The sequence below is a fragment of the Rhinoraja longicauda genome, chromosome 24 (assembly GCF_053455715.1).
Source record: "Rhinoraja longicauda isolate Sanriku21f chromosome 24, sRhiLon1.1, whole genome shotgun sequence".
In the NCBI taxonomy this organism is placed as follows: Eukaryota; Metazoa; Chordata; class Chondrichthyes; order Rajiformes; family Arhynchobatidae; genus Rhinoraja; species Rhinoraja longicauda.
The window spans coordinates 25,594,666-25,610,673 of NC_135976.1; the positions used below are offsets into that span (position 1 = coordinate 25,594,666).

At 42.9% G+C, this 16,008-nt stretch overlaps 1 protein-coding gene across 1 annotated transcript; it reads right to left on the reverse strand.

Annotated features, from left to right (window-relative positions):
• Positions 1-1,628: 1,628 nt before the first annotated feature.
• Positions 1,629-15,495, reverse strand: LOC144605321 (uncharacterized). Its single transcript, XM_078420448.1, has 4 exons — positions 15,151-15,495; positions 11,938-12,062; positions 7,831-8,049; positions 1,629-3,086 (listed from the first exon to the last, which is right to left on the reverse strand). The coding sequence occupies exons 1-4, from the start codon at positions 15,275-15,277 to the stop codon at positions 3,066-3,068; spliced, it is 492 nt and encodes a 163-aa protein (XP_078276574.1). The 5' UTR covers positions 15,278-15,495; the 3' UTR covers positions 1,629-3,065.
• Positions 15,496-16,008: the final 513 nt, after the last annotated feature.

Sequence of the window (16,008 nt, forward strand, 5' to 3'; positions counted from 1 at the left end):
TTTGGAAAGGAACACCAAACCAAAGAGCTGCAGTTTGGACATTTTAAACGAGAGACTGGGGCTGATAGCGGAGAAAGGCTGCGGTCAGATTAACAAAGGATGTCACAATCTGTGGGTCCTAAAATGGCCGCAGGACCTCGTGACCAGCCACAAAAAGTAAAAACCTTACAACCCAGTCTCTAGGTTTCTGCAAAGCCACGGCCAGAACAAAGGATGGGTATTGGCCATGCAGAAACCTACGAAACCAGGTCGGAGTCCAGACACTGGGGCGCTGACATCAGCATACTCACAATGCCCCAAGCCGACCTAAACAGTTCATCTCAGTGAGGGGGCACAATAGCCCATAGAAAACTACCTGGTAGGTGATGGGAAACCAGTTAACACCCATCACCTCACAACGAAATCCCAATTAACACCGTCTGGCCATCCCCGGTATCCCCGAACATAAGGCAGATCAGAAGAAAACTCATACATATCTTTTTGAACAAAGAGATTCCAAGATCTGGCGGGAGATAGGACGGGTCAGAAATAGTATAACTGGCCACTATTTTTGGGTGAAAAAGTTAAGTCAAGAAGCGCAGAGAAAACCGGGTTCGAAGTCAACTGAAGCAGAAGAAAACCTGCAAGGAACGCAAGCAGGCAAGTCAGAAGGAAGTCAAACGAATGCAGGAGGAAGAAACGACAGGCAAGGAGAACGGATGCAAGAGAGAGGAACAGGCAAGCAACTCGAGAAGAAATACTGCAAAACGAACAGCCAGTAACCCCACTAATAGCCCCATGGTGAGCATGTACTCCAAATCCTACATATCCTGGACATAGTTTAGGTAGAGGGGAGGGTGGTTGTGAATAAACGTTGGGTGTGTAAAGAAATATGTGTTGGTCAATTTTGCGATGTGTCGTACGTTCCCCATCTTACAGTCGTGTATATGTCTTATAGAACTGTGTGTGTTTTAAGATTCATAGTTATAAGTATTCGTGTGATTCGGTATGTGTTTTATAGACATGTATTATAGAACTGTATAAGTATTCATGGACAATAGTCCCAAGAGCTAAATAAAAGCCTTTTTCATTTAAACCCTGGTTTTCAAATCTGGTCTGGTTGAATTTTTCTGCACTATAAGAGCTCCTGCATCTAAGTCCAGTGTCTAGAACCGTAAGGGGTGAGTGGGTCGAACCACTCACGGGGAACCAGTGTGCACGGCCTGGTCAAGGGATCAGAGCAAGGCACGGGGACCTTAGGTCGGGCGAAAGCTCGGCGCAGAAACCCCTTACAGTTTCTATGCTCCTCCATCGCATCTTGCGTTCACCTCCCCAATTCCTCATGCTTCAGCAGTCACCGTGGAGGGTCTTTAGTCTGCACCTTATGATGGAAGCCATTCTGTGGTGCCTTACATCTGTCAGAGAGAAAAGGAAAGGGGATCTGGATTGATAGAACTGCTGCACTGGGAGTCGGTATGGATCTGTTGGACCACATAATCTGCTAGTGTGCCATGATAAGTAAGTGATTATGGCTTAGGGCTTATTTAGAAGCACAATTGTGAAAATAAATACAAACTTCAATGATTTCTGCAGTATGGTCTCCATATTCAAAAATCTTTTAATAGCTCAGAGCAGCATAAGTGTACATGGAGAAAAGATTCAATATTAAAATGAAGAGCGGGAGTAGTCCTTTAAAGCCTGTTACGGCAGTTCACCAATATCATGACTGACCTTATGCCTCTAGGCAATTTCCAGCCCATGTCACAAATACCTGAGGTATCTGAACTACTATCCACTTTTTTGGTGATCCTCAGACTATCCTTGCTGGCTTTACCTTGCACTAATCGTTATTCCCTCAATACACTGTAAATGGCTCGATTGTAATCATGTATTGTCTTTCTGCTGACGAGTTAGCATGCAACAAAAGCTTTTCACTGTACCTCAGTGACAATAAACTAAACTGAATTGAATTGAATCCTCTAAGTATCCAGTAATGTATTGATCTATGTTGTGAATTAAGATGATTAAGATTAGGTATTAAATGTATTGCATTGGTTATCTGTTGAAACTGATATATTTTACAAATATTACTAGATCAAGATTCTTCAGATTTGTATATCTGCTCATCTTTCACTTATTCTTTGGTATCTAGATTGTGCCTTCTTGCTACCAGGTGCCCGCAAGGCACTGTGTTCTGAGATTCTGATACAGTGCGCGTGTTCAAGCAGAGGAGCAGGGGTGGGGGGTTGAATTGGATGACAGCAGAATCTCTCAATGAATTTTAAAAGATTGTGCACAGGAAATAAGTGTATCTTCAAAAGAAAAACCCCACCGCATAGGATCATAGGTGATAGAATTGGACCATTCGGCCCATCAAGTCTACTCCACCATTCAATCATGGCTAATCTATCTCTCCTTCCTAACCCCATTCTCCTGCCTTCTCCCTCATCCACAGTGCTTTCATCAGAGATTCCTTATGCCCTAGATGTGCCTCAATGCCATTCATTTTTGTGGCAAGAGCAGCAATGGGATGCTTCCTTAATTTGAAATAAAACACAAACGCAAGTTGAAATATTCAGTTCTAGGTGCTCAGTCATTAACTACTCCTGAAATTTTTCGAAGTGGAAGAATATCCCTTTCAACAGCTGAAACTGGTACATCCAAAACTGCAAATGCCAACTAAACTTCAAACTGTCATGTTTGCACTCTGGGCTTTGGGCTTTTGTTCTGTTTTGCACATACTTCCAAAGTAGGTTCATTGAATAGAACAGTAAGGTAAAGGTGAAGAACCTGACACTTCTTTACGACTGCCTGCATTTCAGATTTATAGAGAATAGCAACATTTATAAATACGTACTGGTGATTATAGAAACATTCAATCAGATTTGGCAAGGTGGAGAGATGATTGCAATTCAATATTTCCAAAATTGCTAACTATGCACCATGGCCAACACTCAATGATGGTCTTAGAAAATATCATTTTCAATGGCTTTGTCCAAATAGTGAATCACATTATTTCTGTGCAATAATCTTTTTTGCAGGGTGGTGGTGGTAGATAGCCATTGACTGGATTTCTTGGATGTTTCTCACTCAATATCGATATTTGTCTGAAAGAAAGAAAATGTGATTAAACAGACGGAAATGTGACAGCAGCCATTCATGTTTTCCAACTATTGTATACACTTCTGCCTGTGTTTATCATTTGCAATCCTACTGTATCCTACCATGAATACTGTATCCTACCATGAATACAGGACCCCTTTCCTGTGAATATTCCATCACCATATACATTACTTCATGTGTATACACCTTACCAGACATCTTGGCAGAAGAGTTAAATTAGTATTTTGGTTCATTACGGAAGACACAAGCAATCTCCCAGAAATACTAGGGGACCGAGGATCTAATGGGAGGGAGGAACTGAAGGGAATCCACACTAGTCAGGAAATGGTGTTAGGTAAACTGTTGGGATTAAAGGCAGATAAATCCCCAGGGCCTGATGGTTTGCATCCCAGAGTACTCAAGGAGGTGATCCTAGAAATCGTGGATACATTGGTGAGCTGGGGGAACAGATGGAAGCAAACAAAGATTAAAACAAAGAAAAAGAGGCATAGGGAGGAAGGTGGAGGTTGTTAATGGGTCACAAAGGAATCTGATAAGGTGATAATGGGAACCATTAAGGGAGAGAGATGAATTAGTAAATGTTGATATTTTTACTTTAAAAACCAATGTAAAGGAGAAACAACTTTCTAAAATATTGTTTATTTTGATAAACATGGGGCACACAGACAGGAATTCGACTACCAAAAGTATTGGTCCATTTCTATGTTTAAGTACAGCAATATACAACACTGCATATTTCAATGTTAAGTTTCTTCTTGTTCCCTAAAGTGAAGTCTATGCCTTTATCCTATATCGCCATCCTCATATATACAATACAATACAATACAATACAATACAATACAATACAATACAATACAATACAATATATCTTTATTGTCATTGTACAGGGTTACAACGAGATTGGGAATGCGCCTCCCATACGATGCAATAAATTAATTAGCTAGTCAGTATTAATTTAAACAACCCAATGAAACAAATTAGAACAGTTTTAAAACAGAATAAAGTGCAAGTAGATCTGTGCCGGTTCACTGTGCGATGTGACCATCCGACTCAGCAGGATCGGTTCATAGCAGCTATGGCCCTGGGGATAAATCTGTTCCTGAGTCTGGAGGTGCGGGCGTAGAAGGTCTTATATCGTCTGCCCGATGGTAAAAGTTCGAACAGACTGTTGCAGGGGTGTGAAGAGTCTTTGTGGATGCTGGTGGCTTTTCTGAGGCCTCGTGTGTTGTAGATGCCCTCCAAGGCTGGTAGCTGTGTTCCGATGGTCCTCTGAGCTCTATGGACTACCCGCTGAAGAGCCTTCCTCTCTGCCTCCGTGCAGCTGAGGCACCACACAGGGATGCCATGTGTTAGGATGCTCTCTGTGGTGCAGCGGTAGAAGGTCGTCAGCAGCTGTTGGGGTAGACCAGACATTTTCAGTGTTCTTAGGTAGAACAGTCATTGCTGTGCTTTCTTGACCAGCGCAGCAGTGTTATTGGACCATGTTAGGTCCTCCGAAATGTGAGTGCCCAGAAACTTGAAGCTGGACACTCTCTCCACACTGTCCCCATTGATAAAGATCGGGGCGTATTCCACGTTGTGTGACCTACGGAAGTTGATGATCAGCTCCTTTGGTCTTGGTGGTATTTAGGGACAGGTTGTTATCCGAGCACCAGTCCGCCAGGTTCTGCACCTCCGCTCTGTATTTTGTTTCATCACCGTCGGTGATCAGCCCGATCACCGTTGTGTCGTCTGCAAACTTGACAATGGTGTTGGTGTCGAATGCAGGAACACAGTCATGTTGTTGTTGTTGTTGTTCGTCCTTCGGTTTCGAAGATGACCATGACTTCACTTTCAGTTGGAGGATTGGTGACTGTGGGTCCGGAAGTGACTGGTGAGGCCAATCAGGGCCCGGAAGGCATGCCCACACGTAGGACACAAGTGGATGGGTGCTGCAGTGGAAGTGGATGTAGCCCGGGCCTTGCGAGCGGTGCGTTTCCTCTGGGCCTCTGCAGTGCGTCTGTTCTCTGCTGCACGGGCTCCTGTGGTGAGCTTGCTACGCCAGGTTGGACGGTCCAGAGCAAGAGACTCCCAAGTGCTGAGGTTGATGTCCAAGTCTTTGAGGGACACTTTGAGGCAGTCCTTAAACCGTTTCTTCTGTCCTCCTACTGAGCGCTTGCCCTGACACAGTTCTCCATACAGAAGCTGTTTTGGCAGTCGACTCTCAGGCATTCTGATGACATGGCCTGCCCATCTGGCTTGGGCTTTCCGTAGGAGGGTGTGGACACTGGGGATTCCGGCCCGTTCTAAGACCTCCGTGTCGGGAATTTTGTCCTGCCACCGGATGTGAAGGAGTCTGCGTAGGCAGCTCAAGTGAAAGTGGTTGAGCTGTTTGGCATGTCTGCTGTAGACAGTCCAAGTCTCACTGGCATAGAGAAGCGTGGTGAGTACCACTGCACGGTAGACCTTCAGCTTGGTGGTAAGGCTGAGTCCTCTCCGCTCCCAAACATTCTCACGGAGTCGCCCAAAGGCAGCGCTGGCCTTGGCAATCCTGTTGTTGACCTCAGCGTCAATGTTCACCACTCCCGAGAGTGTACTGCCCAGATAGGTAAAGCTGTCGATTGCCTGTAGATTCTGCCCCTTCACCGTGATGTGTGGTTCCTGGTAGGGCTTTCCAGGCACGGGCTGGTACATAACTTCAGACTTTTTGGTGCTAATGGAGAGACCAAAGTTGTCACAGGCCTGTGAGAAGCAGTCCATTTCATGCTGCATCTTCTGCTCTGTGCTGGCGTTCAGGGCGCAGTCATCAGCAAACAAGAAATCTCTGATGATGGTCTCCTTCACCTTTGTAACAGCTTGCAGGCACCTGAGGTTGAACAGCCTGCTGTCAGTCCTGTACCTGATGTGTATTCCATCCTGGCAGTCACGGAAAGCATCAGTCAGCATGGCAGAGAAGACCATGCTGAAGAGTGTAGGGGCAAGAACACAACCTTGCTTCACGCCGTTTGTCACTGGAAAGGCTTCCGACTCGTCTCCATCATCTAGCACTTTCACCATCATGCCGTCATGGAACTGTCGGACAATTGTGATGAACTTGCTGGGACAGCCAAACTTCTGCATTATCTTCCACAAGCCATCTCTGCTGGACAGTGTCGAAGGCCTTTGTCAGATCGACGAAGGTCACGAACAGGTCGCTGTGCTGCTCTTGGCATTTTTTCTGAAGTTGGCGTGCAGCAAATATCATGTCGACAGTTCCACGTCCAGCACGGAAACCGCACTGGCTTTCTGGAAGGAGACCCTGCTCAAGGTGTTGAATGAGACGGTTGAGCAGGATGCGAGCTAAGATCTTCCCAGCTATGGACAGGAGGGAGATGCCTCGATGATTGTCGCAAGACTGGCGGTTGCCTTTCCTCTTGTAGATGTGGACTATGCTGGCATCTTTCAGCTGTTGTGGGACCTTCCCTTCATTGCACATGGACTGGAAGAGTTCTTTATCCTATATCGCCATCCTCATATATACTCATCTTTTTATTAACCTATTCCCTGTGTATTAGCAGCACCTAAAAAACTGTTCAGATGGTGTGCTGATATTCTTGACAAATTTTGTCTCATTCCATTTATAGTCTACATTTCCAAGTTACTTTCTTTTGAATTAACTCTCCATAGTTTACCATTTAGCCTTTACTGTAGTAGTTTCCTATTCCAGCCACTCCCATAAGAAAACACTCCCCAATCTATTCATAGTTTAAGATCTTTATTGGTTTTCCACATTTTAAACAAAATGCAGCAAATGCTGAACATCTGAAATAAAGCAAAAAATACCGAAAATACTCAGCATATCAGGTTATGTGCAGAAAGAAATATAGTTAACTAAACAAAGTGGACCCTGTCCTCCCCCCCCCTCCCCTCTCTCGTCAACCCCCCCCTCTCCCTTCTCCCCCACTCCCCCCTTCCCCCCTCCCACTCCCCTCCTTTTAAACTTTAAAATGTGAATAACTTAAAAAATATAACACCGATTTCAATAAAACTACTTGCATTATCACTAAAGTGACAATGGTGAGTAAGGTGGGCCTAAAATGGTCATGCTATCGTGCACCGTTTTAGCTGAAGTTCAGTCACAAACAAGATAACAAACGAGAGTTTTAGTATATAGATGTTTCAGATCAATGATCTTTCACCAGAACTAGGAAAAAGTCAGTTCTTTATCGTCAGCCAGCATAACTCGAAACTTTCAGTTCAGGTGTCATAAGCATTTTTTGTTCACACTCCCCTGTCCTCCTAATAGTACAGAGCCCATAACTGTGCATGTAAGATTGTGGTCTGCCTACTTTTAAATAAGCTTATTATAACTATAGTGTTTTTGAATTTCAGCCAACTAAAATTAAATTGCAGTGGTTTGCTGACACTGATTAATTTTGCTGGCCTGTTATACAGCTCTTGATAATTTATTCATTTGTCTTTCTAGATGCACGCTCTTATCTAGAGTTATTTTTTATGGTGTTGTTTATGTTGGTCTTTAACCTTCAAAACCATGTCACCCAACATTATTTATTTTAGAGGTCACCTGATTCTTAGTTCCCCAATGTGCAAGCTATGATAGAAAAAATGGCTGGAGCCACCTTCTTGTATATTTTATTGATTCTATACATTTCTTACCATGTGTACTATTTACAACCCTTGGACATTTGGACATGCCCAGTACCCCCATTAATTAAAATAGAGTACCCACTCAATGCTTTCATCACTTACCCATCCATTAGAATTCATCACCCAACTTTCCAGCTTTGGGGTAGCAATAAAATTGATCATGGCTGTCCCAATCTCTTGAATAAGACTTGGAATTTGCTTCTTAGTTTGCATTACCAATGAAGCCGAAATCTTCAGCAGCTTTTTTTCAACTGCAAATTCATTCTCCTTGAACAAGTTTTGGAAGATTATGTTCACCGTATTGGAAAATAGTTCACATGCCTTAAGAGATGGAGGGAGAGAGTCACTTAAAAGTTAGCTCAATATTTTTATCTTCCTTTCCCAGTTCAGTTCCCCTGAAACTTACACAGCCCATCCAACTGCAACCTTCTTCATCGCTATAGCCCTCTGAGGTATTTGACCTCATTCGGTTCTTGCACATTCGCAAGTGGCAGCTCTGTCATGGTCCTAAACTCTGAAATTCCTTTTGTCAGCTTTATTTGCCCCTTTTGCATTTCAGTAGAAGATTGTTGGTTTAAGTCCCATTCAGCGTTTGCAACTTCAGCATTAAAGTCTAGGCTGACCAACACCGAACGGGCCATGAACCCGCAAAGAGTCGGCTAAAGTCCAGGAAAAACTTCCTTAATGAAGTTGAACCAAATGCTGAAGCTGAAGGTACTAGAGTTGCATTATGGGAAGAGAGACTAGCCAATCTCCCATCAATAACATACATGTCCATAAGTGCCAAAGAAGAACTTCCTCCTAGGGCCCAATCAAGCTGGGCTGAATGGAGACGCCTCAACAGACAGAGCTGGTACTGGTCGTTGTAAAGCGACTCTTGAGAAGTGGGGTTATATAGACACTGAAGACGTCATCTGCATATGTGGCACTGAACCACAAACTATGGAGCACCTATTGAGATGTCCTCTATTGGAGCATGAATGCAAAGCTGAGGACCTCGTAAAGAACAATGATATTGCTAAGAGTTGTGTTCAGTTTTGGCTGAAACATAATATCTAGCGTGTGGATACAAAAAGAAGAAGAACCAACACTGAGAAATAAGAACCAAGGCTTTACAGCTAATCAACTTTGGAAGTGTAGTTAACGTAGTAATGTGGTAAACATGAAATCCAAATAGCCATGAGATGACATTTTGGGTCGCGAACCCTTCATGAAAAGAAAATCATTGTGAACAAATTTATCAGAGTTCTTTGACGAAATAATGTATGTTATGGATGGAGGTGAATGCACTACACTCAGATTTCCAGAAGAATGTTTAATAAGATGCAGAAAATGGAAGTTTGTGATGTAGGAGATAACTTTGATAGTGATAAAGGATTGGCTGGAAAACAGGAAATAAAAGGTAGACGTCAATGGATACTTTTCCTGGTTGACTTGATGTAACAAGAGCATGCCATAAGGATCAATGCTTGAATTTCAACTTTTTACAATGTGGATAAATGACTTGGGAAAGGCACAAAGGTTGCTAACTTTGTTGATGATGCGAAGATCAAAGGGTAGGAAAATAAATAATAGTAAGTATGCAGATGATACTAAGATAGGTGGTGTAGTTAATAATGAAGTAGATTTTCAAAGTCTACAGAGACTTGGGCCTTTTGGAAGGGTGGGCTGAAAGATGGCAGGTGGAGTTTAATGCTGATAAGTGTGAGGTGCTGCATTTTGGTAGGACAAATCAAAATAGGACGTACAGGGTAAATGGTAGGGAATTGAGGAATGCCGTGGAACAGAGGGATCTGGGAATAACTGTGCATTGTTCCCTGAAGGTGGAATCTCATGTGGATAGGGTGGTGAAGAAGGCGTTTGGTATGCTTGCCTTTATAAATCAGAGCATCGAATATAGAAGTTGGGATGTAATGTTGAAATTGTACAGGGCATTGGTGAGGCTGAATCTGGAGTATGGTGTGCAGTTCTGGTCGCCAAATTATAGGAAGGATGTCGACAAAATGGAGAGGGTACAGAGGAGATTTACTAGAATTTTGCCTGGGTTTCAGCACTTAGGCTACAGAGAGAGGTTGAACAGGTTGGGTCTTTATTCTTTGGAGCGTAGAAGGTTGAGGGGGGACTTGATAGAGGTTTTTAAAATTTTAAGAGGGACGGACAGAGTTGACGTGGGTAGGCTTTTCCCTTTGAGAGTGGGGATGATTCTAACAAGGGGACATAACTTCAGAATTAAGGGACAAAAGTTTAGGGGTAACATGAGGGGTAACTTCTTTACTCAGAGGGTGGTGGCTGTGTGGAATGAGCTTCCGGTGGAAGTGGTGGAGGTAGGCTCGATTTTATTATTTAAGAGTAAATTGGATAGGTATATGGATAGGAGGGGATTGGAGGGTTATGGTCTGAGAGCAGGTAGATGAGACTAGGTCAGAGAAAGTGGTCGGCGTGGACTGGTAGGGCCGAACGGGCCTGTTTCCGTGCTGTAATTGTTATATGGTTATATGGTTATATGGTTAAATTGTGACGGAACATACATTAGCAACAAAGTGATAGTAATACATTAAATGAATGAACAAAGATCCTGCAAATCTACTGTAACGTGGGAAAATATGAATATTCCATTTTGGTGGATAAAATGGAAAATAAACATATCTAAATGTTGCGATAGTATCTGCCTCAACTCTCTCCTCTGGCAGTTAATTCCACCCATCTCTGTGTGAAAAAGTTACCCCTTAGATTCCTATTAAATCTTTCCACTCTCACCTTAAACCTGTCCTCTGGTTCTTGATTCCCCTACTCTGGGTAACAGACACTGTGTACTTCCCCTATATATTCCCCTTGTGATCTTATACTCCATCACCCCTCGGCCTCCTGCACTTGAAGCAATAAAGTCATAGCCTGCCCAACCTCTCCCTATAGCACAGGCCCTCAGGCTCTGGCAACACCTCTTAAATCTTCACTGCACTCTTTCCAGGGTTTAATATTGGCTAAGACTCAGAGAGGACTCATTCCCTGGCCCTCTTTGAATAACCGTGAGATTCTTAACCACCTGTGAGGTAGACTTCAGGTAAACCAACACCACTATCAGGCCAGCACTGCGTTGAAATGAGATTCAAACTTACAGTCTTTAGACTGACCAGTACTGACAATTGCAAACCAGAGAACTGATCCATATCTTGCTTATTCCATGTCCTCCACATGCTCACAATGTCTTCAAATGTCTTCAATTCCATCGGGTTGCGCCATAAGTGACACCCATGCCAACAGCCTGTCTCGTCCCTTTCTTCTTTTGGTGTTTTTCGTCTGTTTTCTTTGTATGTTTTAGTGTGTCGTTAGTTTTGTCTTATGTAGGGGGTGGGGAAAACTTTTTTTATCTCTTCTCTTGACGGAGATGCAACTTTTTCCGTATCGTATCTCCGTCCGCACTGTAGCCTAACATCGTGGAGCTGGCAGTCCCTTTGTTAGGGATCGACTTTGGGAGCTCCAAACGCAGGAACTTCGACCGCTTTGATCGCGGGAGCCTCGATCGCCCCGTTGCGGGGGTTTCGATCGCGACCGCGGGAGCTTCGATCGCCCCGACTACGGATGTTTTGATCGCCCCAACCGTGGGAGTAAAGGAGGAAGAAGGTAGAATTTATTTGCCTTCCATCACAGGGGGGAATGTGTGGTCACCAGAAATCAGGATGGACGTGCTGCCTGCACTGGTGGGGACTTGGAGGGATTGCTGTGAATGCAGTGATCTCAGTGTTTGTGAGGACATTGTGCCATGAGAGCATCCTGAACTCTGGTGCGAGTGTGGACGGCTTTCTGACGGTTTAGGCAGACAGGGACTGCAGAGAGAGTGGCAACGGTCGCTACAACTCTGGACACATCACGGTGAAGGAGTGTGTGTGTGGCCCAGACATTGAACTGATGGCTGTGGGTCTCTGCCTATGCTGTGTGTCCTGGGGATTCTCACATGCCGCTGTGGTGACTGTTTATGTTTAATCTTTATGTGGTTTTGTATCTTGTTGCTTTTTTGTGTGACTGTATGGTAAGTCAAATTTCACTGTACCTCGGTACACGTGACAATAAAGGACCAATGAACCATTGAAGGCATGGAAAGACAGTTTGAACCCCATTTTAATTCCACTGTAATCCTCTTGACAAGGATTACTTTGTGATTTGTTTGAGAGAAGGTATTAACTTGGCTGGTGGATAAATTCAATCACGTACCTGGTCCATTGCATGGTTTGCTGCCAGTGTCTGAAATTCACTTGTGAAGGAAATCAAATGCTCCTTGTCTATCAGATCTCCAGTTTCCCGAAGACAACGAGCTATAGATTTGATCGCTTGCTCTTCTAGAACACAAAAAAAAATCACTAAATTAAATCAAAATAATTGCAAAGGATAGAAATTTGAAATAAAATTGAAAGTGCCAGAAATATCGAGCAGGTTAGGCAGTATGAGCGGAGAGAGAAACAGAGCTGACCTGGCGTAAAGCATCTGGCAAGGTTCTGCATCGTAAGCTGATCCAGAAGGTTGAGACGAGGTAAGCTGACTTGGTGACAGGAAACAAGGGTAATGGTGAAAGGTTGTTTTTTCTGATGGTAAGTATGTGACCAGTGGCATACCATTGGGGTCGGTGATAGAACTTTTGCTGTTTGTGATAAATATTAACAACTTGGATTTGAATGTAGGATGTATTTTTAGTAAGTTTGCAGATTGCAGAATTGTGGCGTTGCGGAGAGCGAGGATGTTGTTGAAGTCTACAGCAGGATGGAGATCAAAGGGAAAGGTGGGCAGAGCATTGGCAGATGTAATTTATTCCCAAGATTTGCAAGGTTATCATTTTGGGAAGACAACAATGCGTAGAACATACAGTAAATGGTATGGCACTAAGGAATGTTGATGAACAAAGAAACCTAGGGGTTCAAGCCCATTGTTTCCTGAAAGCAACAAAACAGATCAATAAGTTGGTGAAGAAAGCATATGGCGTGCTTGCCTTCAAAGGTCAGGGGATAGAATATAAGTCATAGACATTATGTTCCAACTTGACAAAACACTAGTTAGGCTGCTTTTGGAGTATTGTGTGTAACATTGCTAACCACACGATAGGAAGGATGTGATTGTGTTGGAGAGTGTGCAGAGGAAATTCACCAGGATGTTGCCTGGTTTGGAAGTCTTTACTTATCAAGTAAGATTGGATAGGGTTGTTTACCCTAGATTAAAGGAGGCTGATGGGTATGAGTATCTAAGATTATGACAGACATAGATGGGCTCGATAGAGAAAATCTTTTTTTCTCCATAATAGGGATATCAAAATACGAGAGCATAGGGTTAAGGTGAAAAGAAGAAGTATTAGAGGGAAATTTGAGGGGCAAGATTTTTATCCAGGCAGTGGTTGATAATTGGAACACTCTCCCAGAGGAGGTGATAGAATTAGATTCAAGTACTATGTTTAAGAGGCATTTAGATACACTTAAATAGGCAAGGCATGAAAGGATACAATTCTAGTGCATGTAATGGGATTTGTGTAGATGGCAAAATGGGTGGCATGGACAGTGGGTTGAAGGGCTTGTTTCTATACTGTATGACTCTATAATTCTATTTCAGGTTGACCGTGGACTCCATCCCAGATATGGCCCCTTGTTTTCGCCACTCCTCTTCCTTCTCTGTAGCTGTTTGGTTTCTACCATTTCCAGGTTAATAAAACATGATCATCCTGCAATGTAAACACTATTTCCTGCTGCTTTACAGAGATGCTGCGTGACCTGCTGGGTATCTCCAGCACTTGCTCCATTTTTGCCCAATTCTTTATCATATGCACAGGCCCAGTAATCTATCAATTTGTACAGTGAAAAACTCTGTTCATCTGACATTCTCAGGACTTTGGTGGAGTGGGATGAGCAAATCTCCCCCATGACTGAAGAATCTATTCCTATTCCAATTCACTTATTTTTATAAAATGTCACCCAGCAGAATAATAAATCTTCCAATGAACACTAATTTTAAGGAAGTTAAGGGAACAAAGGCACAGAAAGAGAGTGTGAGAAACAGGACTAGGCGAATTTCAGTTATGTGTGGAAACAGAACCAAGTGCATTTCAAGAATGCATGGAAACCAAGGCATCTGTACAATAAAGGGAGCGTGGAGGTCAGCATCTGATGAATCAGTTGGCAAACTATTTCCGAATAAAGGATGGATTATTGGAGTTTTACGCTACAAGCTCTAATGGTCACTACTTTTGCATAACCTTTGCATTACCATTGATGCTATAAATCCCTTTTTTATCTATACAGTTTCATATATATATTCTTCTCCATTAAGATGTTCCTTGTCATCAATTAAATTCCCAATCATCAATCTTACAGCTCCTTATGCAATTGCAATTGCAATATGCAATTATGCAGAAACAAGAGCAGACTATATGTGACAGTGCACTGGGTATATCTATGGGGCATAGTGTTAAGCACAATTGTGCTGTAGAGTATCGGTCATAACTACGGGTGCAGTTTGAGCACAATCATAAGGTAGAAGAATATTGGGCATGACGATGGGCCCAGTATTGGGCATATCTGCTGGGTTGACAATTAGGCACATCTATGAAATGAAAATGTGTACATAACTACTTCATAGAGAGTGCTGAATATAATTATTAGGTAAAACATTGGGCATAGTTACGGAGTGGAATATTGGACGTAACTATGTTGAGTATTGAGTATTGGGCATAACTGGGGGTGGACTAGTAGGTATAACTATGGAATAGAATATTGGACACTAATAGATAGAGTATAATAATGGATAGAGAAACTGTGGAGTAGAGAATAGGCATTACAATGGAAGATTGACACAAAATGCTGGGGTAACAGTGGGACAGGCAGCATGTCTGGAGAGAAGGAGTGGGTGATGTTTCGGGTCAAGACCCTTCCTCAGACTGATGTCAGGGTAGTGGGAGGTAAGGAAGTGTATAGTTAAGGAAGTGTAAGGTGTGAAAACAGGACAAAGAGAATTGAGATCAAGGAAAATGTAGAATAGATCATTGTCAGTTGGGAGAAGGTAAGAACAAAGCAAACAGATAAAATATAGTCGGAGACAGTAAGACTGGTCGGAGAAATGGAAAGGGGAGGGGATGGAGAGAGAGGGAAAGCAAAGGTCACTTGAAATTAGAGAAGTCAATGTTCATACCACTGAGATGTCAGCTGCCCAAGCAAATTATGAGATGCTGTTCCAAAGTGAGCGCTGGGCCTCACTCTGACAGAAAGGTCAGTGTGGGAATGGGAGGGGGAGTTAAAGCGTTTAGAAACCGGAATCTAAAGTGTCAGAGCATCAGGCACAAATACAGGGCAGAACATTCAGATAGTTGTAGGTTATTCCTAAGGAATAGAGAATTAGGCAGTTTCACAAGGTAAAATACCAGGCATATCTGCACAGTATAAAGAACTTTACCTGCAGATTCCGAATTGGGCGGAAGGCATCGAAAGCCCATCGAAGGATCATTGTCATCATCTTCTTCTCCCAGCAGAATATTGACAAGGTATTCAGCCTGTTCTTTAAATGACGGAGTCACAGCCATTTGGAGAAGGAAACCTCTGCCTGAAGTTACTGTGACTGACACTTCTTTATAGTGCACCTTTATGCACGAAATTACCCAATAACCTCTCAAGTGTTCTCAGCCACACCCATTTACTGGTAGAGAATGTTTAGTTCTTTTGCTTTCTGTGTAAGCAAGTATCCAAGAAACAGGATTATTTTCCTATTGGTTAATGAGCTAGAGGCAAAGTTAATCTTTAGCATGATTGTTGTCAGTGTGACTGCATGTTTCAGTATCATTGTGAACCCATGGAATTCCACAAAAAACTGGAGGATTTTAGATGCTTAAGAATGAGTCATCGGGTGGCGTGGCGATGGCAGCCTCGCCTACAGTCTGTCCGTCTGTTTCGTCTATTGTTTGTTATTTTTAGTGTGTTTAAAAAGTATGTTCTCTGGTTTGTTTTATGTGGGGGGTGGGTTCCTCATTCCCTTTCCCTTTTTATTTATTCAGTTTTATTAGCCATTACCACTACTTGTACATAAAACAATGCATATCAAACTATAACCAAAAATATAACATTAACTTTTTAAACATAACCTAATATTCTTTACATCTATATTCAACTACATGTACAGGCCCTATCCTTATGTGGGCACATAATCCTGCAGATAGCGTGGTTTTCGAACGCATCTACCAGATCTTGTTGTCAGGGTTTGATGCTCCCTGGGGACCTGTGGTCGGCTCATAGGTCGATTTTCTCGCTCCGGTTCAGG